Source organism: Carex rostrata, chromosome 2 (assembly GCF_964058835.1).
Source record: "Carex rostrata chromosome 2, lpCarRost1.2, whole genome shotgun sequence".
NCBI lineage: Eukaryota > Viridiplantae > Streptophyta > Magnoliopsida > Poales > Cyperaceae > Carex > Carex rostrata.
Window position 1 is genome coordinate 5,936,850 of NC_135919.1, and position 15,758 is coordinate 5,952,607.

Sequence of the window (15,758 nt, forward strand, 5' to 3'; positions counted from 1 at the left end):
CATGAATTAATGCTAATTAATTATTCGTCTCTTCAAATTTTGCACTGAGACATAAATCATGGAATAAGAGTGTTACGTCTTAATTATTTTACTAAATACAGATTAATTAGATTGACATAACTAAGTATAACTAAAAAACTATGACTTTATAGTAAATTATCTCTCAAGACGACTTAAGAGTTAATCTCCCATTTCTTAAAGCCTCATTGTCAGCGACAAATTAATCTTTTTTCTCTCTATTTTTTTCTTAAAATATATACTTGGGAGGGGCTACTAAGACTCAGCTCCAGAACTAAGTCATTAAAGGGAAGAGAAGAGATAGGAAGTGAAATACGCTCAAATCGAAATTAATCTGTGACGTTCACTCGCTTCAGAAGCAAAGAAATCGGAGATGAGAGAAAGACAACCAAGGAGAACTCCACGTACTAAGTTCTAAAATATGTCCCTTCTGATTCAGAATGTAAAGGGAGTGAACTAAATCCTTCCTCTTCCGTCCTCTTCTTTTACTCACACTGTTTTTAAAGCACACCCTAAAGAAATTTATCTCCTCTCTCTTCTTTTACTCACACTGTTTTTAAAGCACACCCTAAAGAAATTTATCTCCTCTCTCTTCTTTAATCAATAACATACTTTCACTACTACAAAAAAAAAATCCTTTTATAGTAGTTAGAATCACATTGCGCCATCGGGGTCCGATCCGATGCATATCGCCCTGATAGGAAATGTGTTCTCTTTTGCCATTTGGTCATACCCGATGGTGTTGCGCACGTTACTATCGCTTAAATTAACCAACCTATGGCGTTTCTTATATAACGGGCATTGTAAACGGGGTCCGTTGTGCGTTCAATGCCATCGCTTGCGTTTTTAAAGTGATAGCAGAGGTTCTTAATACGGCGACTTTTGGATCTGTTTGCTGATGGAAAAAGGTCATATACACCATTGTCTGTGTTTTTATTTGCGTTGGCGTTCATATCTTACCTTTGGCATCTGTTAGCCGAACCGATATTAAAGAGTCTCTCAATACTAACTGTTCATGAAATTTAATCGATGGCAAAGGAGGGGGTCCATCAACACCATTGGTTTGTTATCTAGAACCGATGGTATAAAGTTCAATGTAATTACAGCGCTGCCACTCGTGACGTATACCATTGCGGAAACACATTTGATGAGAAAGAGGCAATGAAAAAAATATTTTTTGTAGTAGTATTTAGCAAGGTTCTAAATAGCTAGCTATAGCGCTGCTATAGCGGTTTTGGACCCAGAAAGCTAAGCTACGGGCTAAAACTGCGCTAATCAAGCTACGACCGCTATAGCGGTAATAGCGGTCCGCTATACTACATGGGTTATGATTTTGCAAAAAAAAATTTCTGAAAACATGATTTTGCAATTTTAATGGGCCTTAATATCTAGATTGATTTTTTTTTTACTTTATTAAGCTATATCAATACAATGGAACATGTGCGGGCTATACCGCTATATCAATTAAATTTTGTATCATGCATTAATATATGGTAGTGGTATATTTTGAATATAAAATATATCGATAGTTTTTGAATTAGGGATATTTTGAATGACAATTTGAACTTTGTATTGGTTTAATATGAATATTAGAACTTCTTAATTAATTTGATATTTTTTTTCTTGATGAGACATTTTTACTATTAGTAGAAATATAAAATATAATTTTTGAAATAAAAAAACGCTATTTATAATAGCTTTCGCTATAGCTCCGCTATTCTCGCTAAAGCTTTTTTTTTTGTCTCCCCGCTATACCGCTATAAACGCTATTTAGAAGCTTGATATTTAGACCTCAATCAAACGTTAATAGTTTAGGCCCCTTAAACTAGAATAACCAACTCGATCCGTCTCTAAAATTTTAAGCCTCAGCCAAACACCACCCTAATTTTTTTAATTAGGCTCAATTTTAATTCCGTTTATATGAAGAAAGATTCTAGTAATAAAATAGATTGCAACTAGAACAATCTTTATAAACTAAAGTTCAATTTGGAAACCCAAAATTGACAAAACACAAGTATAATGTTTGTAATGTTTACTTAAAAAATAATAATAAACAGTTGTTCACTGGTTTTAAATTTATTCCGAAAGCCCATAAGGTCCAAAATAAAACATCAGTCTTAGAATCGAACTAGAAGTAAATCCCCAAAAGTATCAGTTTTGATCAAACCAATGTTGTCCAAAAATAGCATATACTTAATTACATCAACATATATTTATACACAAAAATACTCTACTCGTTTTCCAACATCTTTTATTTATATTAATGAGCATTAATTATCAACATTTGTGTAAACGTTCGAATTATTTTTCTTACAATAAAATTAGTCTCTATCATAGGGAATAAAATAATTAAAATGCCTCCAACTCCGAATTAATGTTTTTTTTTATTGTTTTCGCAAGAAAAAAAAAATCTCCGTCCGACTTAGTTTTAAGAAACAATTAATTGTTCATTTTTTTTTTTGAAAAAGAAAAGTAGAGGTCAAGCCCCTAGATTTCATATATCGGACACCAGAGGTGTCGTAATTAATTGTTCATTTAAAAATGGCAAAAACGTGAGAGGAGGTTATTTTTGAAAGAACCGATAGATATTATTCTACCTTTTAAAAAAAATACTTTAAGCTAAATAATATAATAATTAATTAAACAGTTGACATGTACGTGTCACTAATTATACTTGTTTTGTCAAGTGCCGGCCACGTAATTTCTTTTTCCGGGATATTGATGGATGGAGAGAGAGAGATTGGCTGAGATATGAGAACGTTTGTTCTTAAGTCGTGAAATAAATGTTTGGGTTTTTATTTTTAAAGTTTAAATAATCGATCAAAATCGTTCAACATTCAATTTATATTAAAATGTATTGGAGATCAAATTTTACATTTTTTAGAATTTTTATACTATTTATTAAGCCACTTTTAAAATCGTTGTTTTCGATGTTTATTAAAATCAGTTATTTTAAAATTGACTTAATAAATAGTAAATTTTTTTGAAAAAATATAAAATTTGATCTCAAAACACATCGTAATACAAAGATTACATTCAATGGAATAGATCGATCGTTTAAACTTTAAATGTAGATTACATTCTAACGGTTTGGATTAACGATTTGAACTTTGAAAATGTAGAAAATGATTGTTGTAACTTGTTGTAACTCAAAAATTATTGTAACTTGATCCCTCCTCTATATATATATATATGAGGAGGGTTCAAATGCACCCAAATTTTTGTGCATCCAAATACTCTCTATCTTTCAAATCTTTTTTCTCCATTTTCAAAGTCTGAATAGTCAGTCCGAACTGTTAGATGCAATCTATATATTAAGATATGCTTGGAGATCAAATTTACATTTTTTTTTAAATTATTTTACTATTTATTAAACCACTTTGAAAATCGCTGATCCAATGGTCCAGAAAATGTAAAATCAGCGATTTTCAAAGTGGCTTAATAAATAGTAAAATAATTCCAAAAAATATAAAATTTGGCCTCCAAGCACATCTTAATATATAGATCGCATCTAAGAGTCCGGATTGACTATTCGGACTTTGAAAACCGAGAAAAAGGATTTGAAAAATAGAGTGCATTTGGATGCACAAAAATTTGGATGCATTTGAACCCCCTCTCTCTCTATATATATATATGTTGCTCATGTCAAAAGGAATTATATTACTATATTAGCCGACTGATAACATAATGTGCCCTCCAAATTTTAAAAATGAAAAGTACAAATGCATCTTTTTCAAATGCAGTCAACTATATTAATTATTTATTGAGGGCTCAAATGCTTCATTATTTTCATATTTTAATTATATCTCACATTTTTATCTCCCATTCTAAAGTTTAAACAGACAATCCAAATAGCTTCATATGATATCTACATTAAAATATGCTTGGAGACCAAATTTTATATTATTTTTTTGAAATTGTTTTACTATTTTTTAAGATAAGTATAAAATCACTATTTTTAGGTGGTCCAAAATTTTATGAAAAAATTGTACCTATCTTAAAATATAGTAATAAGTTTCTAAAAAATATAAAATTTGGTCTCCAAATATATTTTAATATTGATATTATATTTAGCAGTTTAAATCATTTATTTATTTAAATTTTTAAATCAGAAATAAAAATATAAAATATAACTAAGATATGAAAGTAATAAAACATTTGAGCTCTCCTCTTATTTATTATTCTGAGTAAATTAATTAAAGGAAACATACACGAGCGATACACGAGCGATGTCATGTCTCGAACATTCTTTTATTATTCGGGGAATTTCACGTATACCCCTCAAAAACTTCAAAATTACATATTCCCCCTTCTAAATTTTGAAATTACATATTTTCCCCTCTAAACTTCAAAAACTCACAAATTTACCCATTTTATTCTCTTTTATATTAGAACTCATTCTAAATTTATAGGATACCCATTTTACCCTTTATTAAAAACATAAAATGCCCATTGGACTCAAATTTGAGTCTGAAGGGTTCATCTACTGTCTGATCCGTGCACATAGCATTAAGATCTGTCCGTGTTGCTTCAATATACATGTGTATTTTGCTTCAAGATTCGTGCTGATTTAGTGTGCACAGACCTTAAAGTAATTCCGATCCGCATGCACTGCATTAAGATATGTGCACGTCGCTTCAAGATCCGTGCTTGTTCGCTTCTAGATTCGTGCTGATCTAGCGCAGACATATCTTAAAGCAGTTCGGATGGTAGAGGAACCCTTCGTGATTCAAATTTAAATATGATGAGTGTTTTATGCTTTAAATTAAAGGTAAAATAGGTATTTTTATAAGTTTAGAATGAGTTTTTATATAAAAGACAATAAAATAGATAAATTTGTGAGTTTTTGAAGTTTAGAGGGAGAAATACGTAATTTCAAATTTTAGAGGGGGGAATACGTAATTTTGAAGTTTTTGAGGGGTATACATGAAATTCCCGCTTTATTATTCCTCTTTTAAAGAAGAGGGAAAGGGGCATATGTGGGCCTTGATATTGGGCTTTATTGAGCCAGAAAGTTGGATCTTTTTAGCACACTGAATGGAATTTTATCATTACCTAAAAAAATTAAATATGCATGATGTTTTAATTTTAATGATAACAAAAGATTTGAACTTATTTCAAAGGTAAACAAGCCTTTACTGGAACTGTAGTAATATCTGGGTTTCAACTTTGAAATGGATCCAGCAGCTTGTAATTCTTACTTAGTATTAATTAAGATATTTAGCCAATACGTATAATTAAACTATTAGGTCATGTTTGGTTGTGGAGTAAAGTTAATCTGGATTAAATTTTTTACTCCAAGCTAAGGTAGATTTAAATAATCATGCTTGGTTGGAGATTGATTAGAGTTTGGTGGAGTAAGCTCATGAAGAGAGAGAAAATTATAACATTGTGTTACTTTAATTGCGGAACTAGGTGGAGTCACCTAAGAGAGGTGGAGTAACTTAATTCGGATTAACTCAAATATTACTCCTTTAAATGTACTCCTTGTTTGACTCCTTAAAAGTGAAGTAGAGAATTTACTCCACAACCAAACATTGACCTTAATTTATAGGGAAAATTTCCTCCATGCCACTCCAAAACTTGAAAAATACCAAATTGCCACTCCAAAATTCAAAATTTCTTATTTGCCACCCTAAAATCATCAAATTTACCAAATTGCCACATTTTTACATCTGATATACATTTTCCCTTAAAATTATACTGAAAAGTGTTGTATAAAAAACGTATTTTTATATTTCCAATTTTACCCTTCATTTTTCATTTGAACAGATGAAATTAGAAAATGGATCTGTCCAGTATCCTACCCTTCTCCCCAGTATCCTTCCCTTCTACCTTTCGCCTCTCTCTTTCACCCTTCCTCCGTCCACCAAAACCCAGAACCCTTCCTCCGCCAATACTGGAATCCCTTCGTCCCCTTCGCCTCTCTCCAGTACCCTTCCTCCGCCAAAACCCTTAACCTGATTCCGCCCCTCTCCAGTACCCCTTCCCTCTCCGACAGAGACGAAATCGCGTGAAGCGGAGCATTCAAAGCGGAGGCGCGACGACGAGATCACTCTCAACAAGGGTCCACCTGTCACTCCGCTCCATGAAAGGTGAGTATTTGATTTGAGCATTAGATGTATTTGTTCATAATTTGGCTTGATTGGATGGATAATGGTCATTAGACTGTACCAGTTGCGTACCAGCTTATGCAAGGTGTCTCCTTTCTGTAATTAGATTTTAATTGTTAAGTTTGTTTTTTGATCTATAGATTCCCATATCTACTAAGGTCAGGAAATTAGCATCTTGTTTCAGATTTATTTGTCTAGCTGGATTGTACATTTTTGTACCAACATATTGTACCGACTTGGTCATTCATATTGGTATTGTACCTGTATCATGCTTCATTGAAAGCATAACCAAGGTTTACAAACTGATGAAAACGTTGTATCTTACTGAATGGATAAGTTACAGTCGGGCTCCGTACCACTATGTACCACCAAATACGCAATCTTTGGCTGGTACCTATTATTATACTGTATGTATGTTGATTCTATCTTTATCAGTTCTATATTCTATAGAAAAAAAATCAATTGAAGGATAATTCAAAGGGATCTTTTCAAATGAAGTATCTAAATGAATAAATCAAGAAAAAATAAACTTTCACAGCTGTTGTTATTCTTCTAAATAAAAAAAAAACATGATTTGTGTATTTGGTGGTACATAGTGGTACGGAGCCCGACTGTAACTTATCCGTTCAGTCTGACAAAGATTTTTGCATTTTTTTTTAAATTTATTTTCTTGATTTTATTAATTAGAGTTAGAATTATGGTCATTTTATTACATACTAAATTTTGTCTAGTACCAGTATATGTGGGTTGGTAAAAGTGGTTGCAGGTAATGCATATTTGTTATAACACAAGTGCTTACTGGTATAAATAGTTGGTATTATATTTGCTTCTCTAACCTATCCCTTCCTGTCAATATTATTATTACAGAATCCTGATGACACCAAGAAATTAAGAGGGATGCATCAACTTCTTTTTGCCTTTTTATGTCTTTACTTTTTAATCAGGAAAAAAATACATATGTTATGTGAGTTGTAATGAGAATCGGGCGTGACTCAAGTCTTTTTTTGTTTTTTATAGTGTTGCCACTCTCTTGTTTAATAAATATGTTTCTAGATGCTATAGAGGACTACAAATCCAAACCAAGCATTAAAGAACTATAGCCCCCATGGTATATAAAAAAACTGTAGCAGATATATAACAACTGAAGAATATCATGTTAAAGAAGCCAAACCAAGCATCAAATGTCGTTGTACAAATAAATTTGGCACATAAAACTCAATATAATACAGCAACAAACGTCTGACAATTATATAAACACTGCTACCTTTGAAATGCACAAAAAAGTAATGATGCCTCCTAAAATGCACAATGAAATATCAAACAATGAATATAAGATCAAACAAACATATGAAACAATTTTACTAATAATATCGAAAGAACTACCATCTTCTAGCAAAACATCACCAAACATCTTCTATGAAAAGAAATTCAATTGTTTTTTTTAGGTTAAGGTCGGCGGCAAGTTGCAATCTTACAATTTCATTAATAAAAAAAATATTTACATAAATTTACAAACCCAAAAGGTACACAGAAAGAAAAGGATCTCTAAATAGTTCCAAATAAATATTTACATTGCACTACTCTAATTAGATGGACTCAAACCGGGACAATAATCAATTCTCCTTGATGCCTTGCATCATTCAGCATAGCACATATCAGCACCTTATCTCACGTACCAGTACATGTACCAGCATCCGTACCTTATCTCACGTACCAGTACATGTACCAACATCCGTTTGTCATTGAAAATCTTGATGTTCCTCTCTCTCCAAAGCACCCACATCCGACAGCCCATGCCGTGTCCCACCCAGCTCTTGAGCCCCGCCACAGTGTACTGCCAGTCTGTCATGATCCAACCATAGTTGTTGCATTGGATGAATATTAGTACCCGGTAACCCGAAATTGAGCTCAATCAAGTACGTTTTTCTGAGTACAGCTGAATTTCTGAATTTAAAGGAGGTTTAATGCGTTAGAATTTCTGAAATATATGCAATAGCCCAATCTGACCTGACTGCATAATAGGTTGGTTCTGGGTCAATATTTCCTGACCTGCTAGTTGGTTTGAGTCAACCCATTTAAACTATAACTAAAATTCCAACCCAACTTACTGCTTGCTGTCGGTTTTACTGAGTCTTGATTAGTATTAGCAATAGATCTGGCATATGCGAATTGCATGCATAGTAGACAACTGGAGAGAAATTTGGGGTTAAGCGAAGAGAAGGGAAGGGGTTAGCAATAGATCGGCCAGACCTCCAGCCTCCTCCGACGGAAGGGAAGGGAAGGGCTAGGCGAAGGGAAGGGTGAAAGAGAGAAAGAGGCGAAATGTTACTGGAGTGAAATTTCATCTATTCTTGAAGGGTAATTTTGGGAAATACGGAAATACATTTTATTATACAATACTTTTCATAATAATTTTAATTAAATATGTATATCAGATGTATATTGTGGCAATTTGGTAAATTTGATAATTTTAGGGTGGCAAATAAGAAATTTTGAGTTTTGGGGTGGCAATTTGGTATTTTCCCTAATTTATACTCTGCTTTAGACTTTTTTCAGACTGTGTGCATTGCTGTTCATATTCCCTAGCTATATATCTTTTTTATTTTAGTGTTTTTTTTTTCTTTCTTTTTCTTTCTTTTTCTTTCTTTTTCTTTCTTTTTGTGTGTCTAGTGCTCTCCTTAAAATACGCAGAGTTTGTTTGCAGATTGAACAGCGTAGCTAGCTCAAATTATTTATTAACAAATAAAAGAAGTAAACAAAACACACCGAATGAAGAGGCAACCGGATTGCATTAAATTAATGAACTGCAGCTAGAGCCTAGAGCCTAGAGGGGAGAACCAACTAAACAATTCCTCCTCCTCTTGGCCATGTCACTTTTATTTGTTATTACTTAATTATTGCATGCCCCTCCTAAACACTTAATTTCCAATACCATCAAATTAAGGATCTTGTACTCATAAAACAAACAGATCGACCGTACCCTGATCTGTTGCACTATACAAGATGCATGTACTCTTAATTAATTCTAATAGTTGACCACCGAACGGTACATGGCACCGGGTTGCCACCCTGCAGGTATCACGTTGTTTGCAATGATCGTTTTGCCAGAGTCTGATGCGAGCTTGATAGAAAATGGAGCTTGCAATGTGGAGCCGCAGTCAAGTTTCCATACTGCGCCCCATGACTGTTGCATCGGGGTCCACACGTCAGAGCCTCTCTGCATTAAGCTTACAGCTGAGAGATCTCCATCCCCTGATTCATACTCGATCACAACAGCAAAGTAATTTGGGTTCGAGCCCGAGTCGACATGAAATGCAATGTCGGTACCATGGTAGTTGCACGGGACGCTGTATGCGGCAAATTAAATGAAATAAGATGATTAGCGTCTTAAATTTATATATATAGACCACGAAATTATTTCTTGTAATTAATTAAATATGGTTGAGGTCGTCATTAATTTAAGAGATGTGTGTGCTAGTAAAGTAAGTTTGTTTAAAGTACGACAAGACAAGCTAGTGGACCGTTTGGATTTTTGTTGGTGATGCCACTTTTGGTCAAATTTGAAACGGAAGCATTAATTAATTAGTACTTAATTTCAATGCATTGATGCATGCATACATGCCCCGTGGCAATTTGATTTTCTTATTTATTTTCAAAAGCCAGGTTTAATGATTTTCTTGGTGATGATTATATTAATTGTTTGCTCCAACCAATATTAATTTCTTTACATCTGATCCTGGGACTAGCTACTTCAAGCAGCCACAGATTTTAATCACCCCTACCATAAACTGGTACGTACCTGACAAGATTACATTACATCGATCCATATATAATTACCTCTAGAAACAATTGTGGAAATGCATGGCTTACCGAGCATATTGGACTTGGAGAATTCCAGCACCGCGGAGTTGATCTGCTTGGCCAGGTTTAGCCAGTGCCCCGAAAGCAGTCCCACTCAAGTCAAAATGGCTAGGTTCAGCAAGGCATGCTCCACCGGGGCACGAGTCAGTGATTGCAACAGTCACTGGCTCACCGGAGCATGCGGAATTACCAGTACACTTAATCTAATTGTAATAATAATAATAATATGTATATAACATAACATGCATTAGAATTAGATCAAGCAATTATATAATATAATGGTTTAATTTACTTAAGGTACGTACGTACCTGGTAACATGCCCCGCATCCCTTGCCAGAATTGAAGATTGAAGGGCTCCCAGCTGCGATCATTGATGAAAAAGGCGGCTCGTCCACCCCATTTTGGTACCCGCATGCACCACCTTAATAATTTCATCATGAATATATATGTTTAAGAATTAATTCCATGCATATACAAAAATTTAGACGAAGCAAAAAAAGGTAATTTTTCATGAATTAATTAATGTGTGTTTCCTTTAATATATATATATATATATATATATACCGTCAGTTCCGGCGCCGTTTGCACTGCCATACCAAGTAGCTCCGGCAGTATCCCATTCAGAGGAGTAAGAAAGTATGGTGATGTTCATAAGCTTACGATTGAGACATGCAGAAGGATGTATGAGTGAGATAGTAACTAGGAGCATGAGAAGGAAAGCTAGATCAGGAAAGGAGAAACGAAGAGAGAAAATAGATGGCATGATCGATCTCTTGACTCTTGAGCTTGTGGAGCTTGAGATGGTTGAAGGCTTAATTAATTAGGTATGAAGGATTATTAATTTATAGGCCAGAGGAGGTTGAAACAGGACTACCATACTGGACTGGTACCAATGGAATCAAGGTCAAATTTCGGTAATGTCAGTTACTTGTACAATTTATTAAAGAATATATATATATATATATATATATATATATATATAGAGTTAGGCTGGGGTGCTATGGATAGCATAGTGGCCTCTATGCTACGGCTCAATATTCGAGTTTTCAAAATCCAAACGGTCGATCCGAACCGTTCATCTTATTCTCCATATTAATATCTGCTTGGAGACCAAATTTTACATTTTTCTGAATTTTTTTACTATTTATTAAGTATTTTACAAAATTGTTGATCCAACGGTGGCTGCACAAAACAGTAAAACCGTTGAATTAACGATTTTCAAAGTGGCTTAATAAATAGTAAAAAAAATTCAGAAAATTATAAAATTTGGTCTGCAAGCAGATATTAATATGGAGAATAAGATGAACGGTTCGGATCGACCGTTTGGATTTTGAAAACTCGAATATTGAGCCGTAGCATAGAGGCCACTATGCTATCCATAGCACCCCGCCTAACTCTCTCTCTCTCTATATATATATATATATATAAAAAGGAAGCTACCAGAAGAGAAGGGACATATTTGGTGAATTGAAGGAGCGATATATGCATGTAGTAATTGTAACATGTAAGAGGTGGATATTAAATGAGGCACGAATTGACCGCAGTCACTCCTACAATTTATTATTATTATTTTTTGCAATTTGATTTTCAATTAATATTCCTAAAATTTTCGGTGGTGTGTGTATTATTATAGGAGGCGCTATTTGCACTGAAAAGATTGCTTTGTAGTTTGTACACCGAACTTATTTTTTTTCGGACCATTATGCCCTTGTTGATTAATTCTAAGTTGATTACGGTACTAACTTTAAATATACTCAACAGTCAATAAAATGCGTAAAACTAAATGAAAATTTGCCAAATCGGCCTCCGCATCCAATTCATATTTTGTACAGTAATTTTTTTTTTTTTATGTTTTCAAAATTGGAAAATTTTATTCCAACGAATTTTCTCATGATTTCAGCAGAATTTTTATTTATAGAAATAATAAATGGATTATATTAAAATTTTGATCTCGTAGAAGAAACTAAATTTTTTTTATTACTTTTAAGATACAACGTTCTTTAAACTAAAGAAACCAAAAATTTATGTGGGTTCCTTTAAAAAAAATCCTAATGGAACTAAAAAAAAAAAATTCAATTCTTATAGAAGATCAAAATTTCAAAACAAACCATCTAATATCTTATATTATTTTTAATTTTTTTTAAATATTTTTTTATAAATAAAAAATTCTGGGATTTCGGCAGAAATCGAGAGAAGTATATTAAATTATTAATTGAGGTTGGTGCACATGGCTCAGACCCTAGCTAGACTTAATTCCAGTAGCTTTTTTTTTTTTTTACAGAAATTAGTAAACTCGTTACTCAAGTGAAACACTAAATTACTAGATGAGATCTATTAAGTTTATTTAATTTATGGAAAATTTTATGAAAATTTGGTTTTGCTTTTTATTGATGCCAAAAGCTGACAGCAATTCACTGATATATATGCTACGTAGATAATAATTTTTCATTTATTAGTTCCTACCAAAAAAAATATAATTGCATAATATCTTTATGTAAATGAAAAAAAGATAATGTGGACCAAATCTGGTGGTATTATGTTATTATTTGAGTGAAATTTTCTATTTTTAAGAATTTAATTAAAATTGAAAGAACGACTATAATAATTAAAAATTTCAAAATCTGCTCACGAAATTTGCACTAACGATTTTGTTTTTCTTGCATAGACTCACAATTTTATTCTGAAATAGTGATTCTCACCTAGAATATGTACAAATTTCAAAACCTACAATATTTGAAAACAACAAGTAGGTATTAAACGATAATTGTAAGATTTTACCTGAGTTGTCTTCTTTACACGTACACGTACCCCAGCAATTAACAATAGCAACAACTAGGATTAAAAGGATAATTGTAGAGGAAAAGCTCACCTAAAAAGAAATAAAAAATGAGAGCGAGAGCGTTAATTCGGTTAGAAGGGGGCCCACAAACAAAAATCGGTGCGCAATTTAATTAGTACATGGCGTCTCATCTGCGTCAAACTCCCAAAATCTCGGTTGCATGAATTGGTGCAGATACAGATCCCTAAAATAACATAAATTTTGTGTTTAGATCCTGACCGTCAGATCAGAATCCGGGTCAATCTGTTCCTAGTGTGAATCAGATTAGACGGTCCAGATCCAAACTCAAAATTTGAGGTACTTTAGGGAAACCGAATTCGTTTGGTGCTGCATCGTGGCTGTTGAAACTTGAAAGGAAATCACGTGATGCGCTGCTAAAGTGCTTTTTTAATTTGAGACTGTGACTGGGTTAATGAGTGTTAATCTCTCACCGGACTGGTAATTAGCCGGAAATCTTGGCTGATAATTGATATATTGTTTTCATGCATTCTCATTAGGGGTGAAAACGGAGCGGATACGGAGCGGATAATGCTGATATCATATCCGCATCCGTCGGATAATGACCGGATACGAATACGGATACGGATAGTAAACGGATATCAAAATTCAAAACCAAATTCGCCTTAAACGGATACGGATACGGATAGTCCACGGATACGGATTCGAATACGGATATAAAACGAATAATGGTCGGATAATTAAGATATATAAACTTCTAAGATACAAATATTAATTAAAACATTAAATATAAATATTAATGAACTTATAAGAGATTAGAGATAATCTATTCATATATATATATATAGAGAGAGAGAGAGAGAGAGAGAGAGAGAGATGGGCTATGGTGCATTGCAATGCATAGGCCATGATGTGCATTGGACCATAAATCACCGATTCAAAGTCCAAATGACCGATCCAAACCGTTCATCTTGTTCTCCATATTAATATGTGCTTGGAGACCAAATTTGCCATTTTTTGGAATTTGTTTACTATTTATTAAGCCACTTTGAAAATCGCTGATCCAACGGTGACTGTTTGGAACAGTAAAATCAGAAGCCACCGTTGGATCAGCGATTTTCAAAGTGGCTTAATAAATAGTAAAAAAATTCCAAAAAATATATAATTTGATCTCCAAGCACATATTAATATGGAGAACAAGATGAACGGTTTGGATCGGTCATTTGGACTTTGAATCGGTGATTTATGATCCAATGCACACCATGCCCTATGCATTGCAATGCACCATAGCCCATCTCTATATATATATCAAATAAGTGTATGGTAACAAAAGATGTTGTGGTGTAGTGGTTTGAAGCTTAATCTAAAGGCATTGAGATGGGAGGACATGGGTTCAAATCCCACCTATAGCAAATATTTATTCCTCTTTTATATGGGTCCGGCCAAACTATCCGAATCCGGATATCCGCTCCGTTTAGGACTCCAAATCCGAATCCGGATCTTTTATGGATTTCCGAAAATTATCCGAATCCGGATTATCCGGATTCGGATTATATCCGGATACGGAGCGGATATCCGCCGGATAATCCGGCTCCGTTTTCACCCCTAATTCTCATAATCCAAGGCATTTTTTTTATAGGAGTCTGCTAATTGCTCTCAAACAAATCTCTCATATCGTATCTTCAAAATATTTAATGTTTAATTTTCATTTCCAGTACTCATATTCAAACTTTTAAAATTTTCTTTATAAACTTTTACAACCTCCGCACTAATAAAAGTCACATTTTTTTATTATAAATTTATTTGGGGTCCGTAGAGATTTTTTATTGTTAGATATAAAAAAATAAAATAAATAAAACACCTATGAACTGAGCATTCTAGCTAGAGTGTTTTGCATGTGTATCATCTATCATGTGTTAGAGAGAAATAAGAGAGAACATTTTTATTTTGATAATTCATAAGATTAAGATATTTTTTGGCTAAATGGTAATATAAGATAAATTAACATTCACATCATAGAATTGTACAAAGAAAATTAATCAATATAATTTGTAATACTAATACATGGTTAAACCAAATCACTTTCTCCTACGATACTGTACTTTAATATGATAAAGCAGAGTTAAAACTCATTGTTTTTGTGTTCTAATCTTGTTTCACATCATTATCTCTAATTTCAAAGCTCTAACAGTCGATGCAAACAACCAAATTATATATATTTTTTGGAAATTATTTATAATTTTTTTAGATAGATACAAAATTATTGTTTTAGGATGGTCCAAAATTTTAATACGCGCTTATATCTTCATTTTTCAAAGTCCAAACAATCGATTCAAACCGTTCAACATGATCTCAATATTAAAATGTGTTGTAGACCAAATTTTACATTTTTGGAATTTGTTTACTATTTTGTTCAGATTTTAGAAAATTGTTGTTTTTCAATAGCTTAGAATTGTCTGAAAACAACAATAATGTACCCATCTCAATAAATAATAAAAAATATTCTTAAAAGAATGTAAAATTTGGTCTCAAAATACATTTTAATATGGAGATCATTTTGAATAATTTGATTCGACTGTTTGAATTTTAAAAAATAAAAATATGAGCGTGTATTAAAAGAGAAGTTTTAGTATGCATATTACATTAGCTCGGCTCATATTATATCTATCTAAATATATTGTAAGAAATTTCCAAAAAATACAAAATTTAGTTTCTTAGCACACTTTAATATGGAGATCATATTGAGCAGTTTGATTCCACTGGATTTTGAATTGCCATTTCAATTTTAAAATTAGTCTGATACACATTTTTTAACTTATTAGAGTAATTTTAAACGAATATAAATGGTCAAAGTAATTTTGTGGCATATAGAAACTAATTAATATTTGAATTTATACATTGGTCGTAGGGCTGTAAATGAGTTGAGTTTGAGCGAGTTACCTTCAACTCGAACTCAGCTCATTTAATA

At 32.8% G+C, this 15,758-nt stretch overlaps 1 protein-coding gene and 1 long non-coding RNA gene across 2 annotated transcripts; one reads left to right on the top strand and one right to left on the bottom strand.

Moving 5' to 3' along the window:
- Window positions 1-5,879: 5,879 nt before the first annotated feature.
- On the top strand, window positions 5,880-7,225 carry LOC144568595 (uncharacterized). Its single transcript, XR_013515689.1, has 2 exons — window positions 5,880-6,113; window positions 6,999-7,225. It is a non-coding gene; the product is annotated as an uncharacterized LOC144568595 (long non-coding RNA).
- Window positions 7,226-8,955: 1,730 nt separating this feature from the next.
- On the bottom strand, window positions 8,956-10,754 carry LOC144549201 (expansin-B18-like). The gene is made up of 4 exons (XM_078297935.1): window positions 10,558-10,754; window positions 10,302-10,414; window positions 10,002-10,195; window positions 8,956-9,478 (listed from the first exon to the last, which is right to left on the bottom strand). Exons 1-4 carry the CDS (start codon window positions 10,700-10,702, stop codon window positions 9,157-9,159), a joined length of 774 nt encoding a protein of 257 aa, XP_078154061.1. The 5' UTR covers window positions 10,703-10,754; the 3' UTR covers window positions 8,956-9,156.
- Window positions 10,755-15,758: the final 5,004 nt, after the last annotated feature.

Bases quoted from the DNA above. Each gene is read 5' to 3' on its own strand.
- LOC144549201 (XM_078297935.1), bottom strand. From the start codon at position 10,702: ATGCTCCTAGTTACTATCTCACTCATACATCCTTCTGCATGTCTCAAT. The intron at 10,415-10,557 runs GTATATATATAT...GAAATTATTAAG, and splicing joins AAACGGCGCCGGAACTGACG to GTGGTGCATGCGGGTACCAA. The intron at 9,479-10,001 runs GTAAGCCATGCA...TGCCGCATACAG, and splicing joins CTCCAAGTCCAATATGCTCG to CGTCCCGTGCAACTACCATG.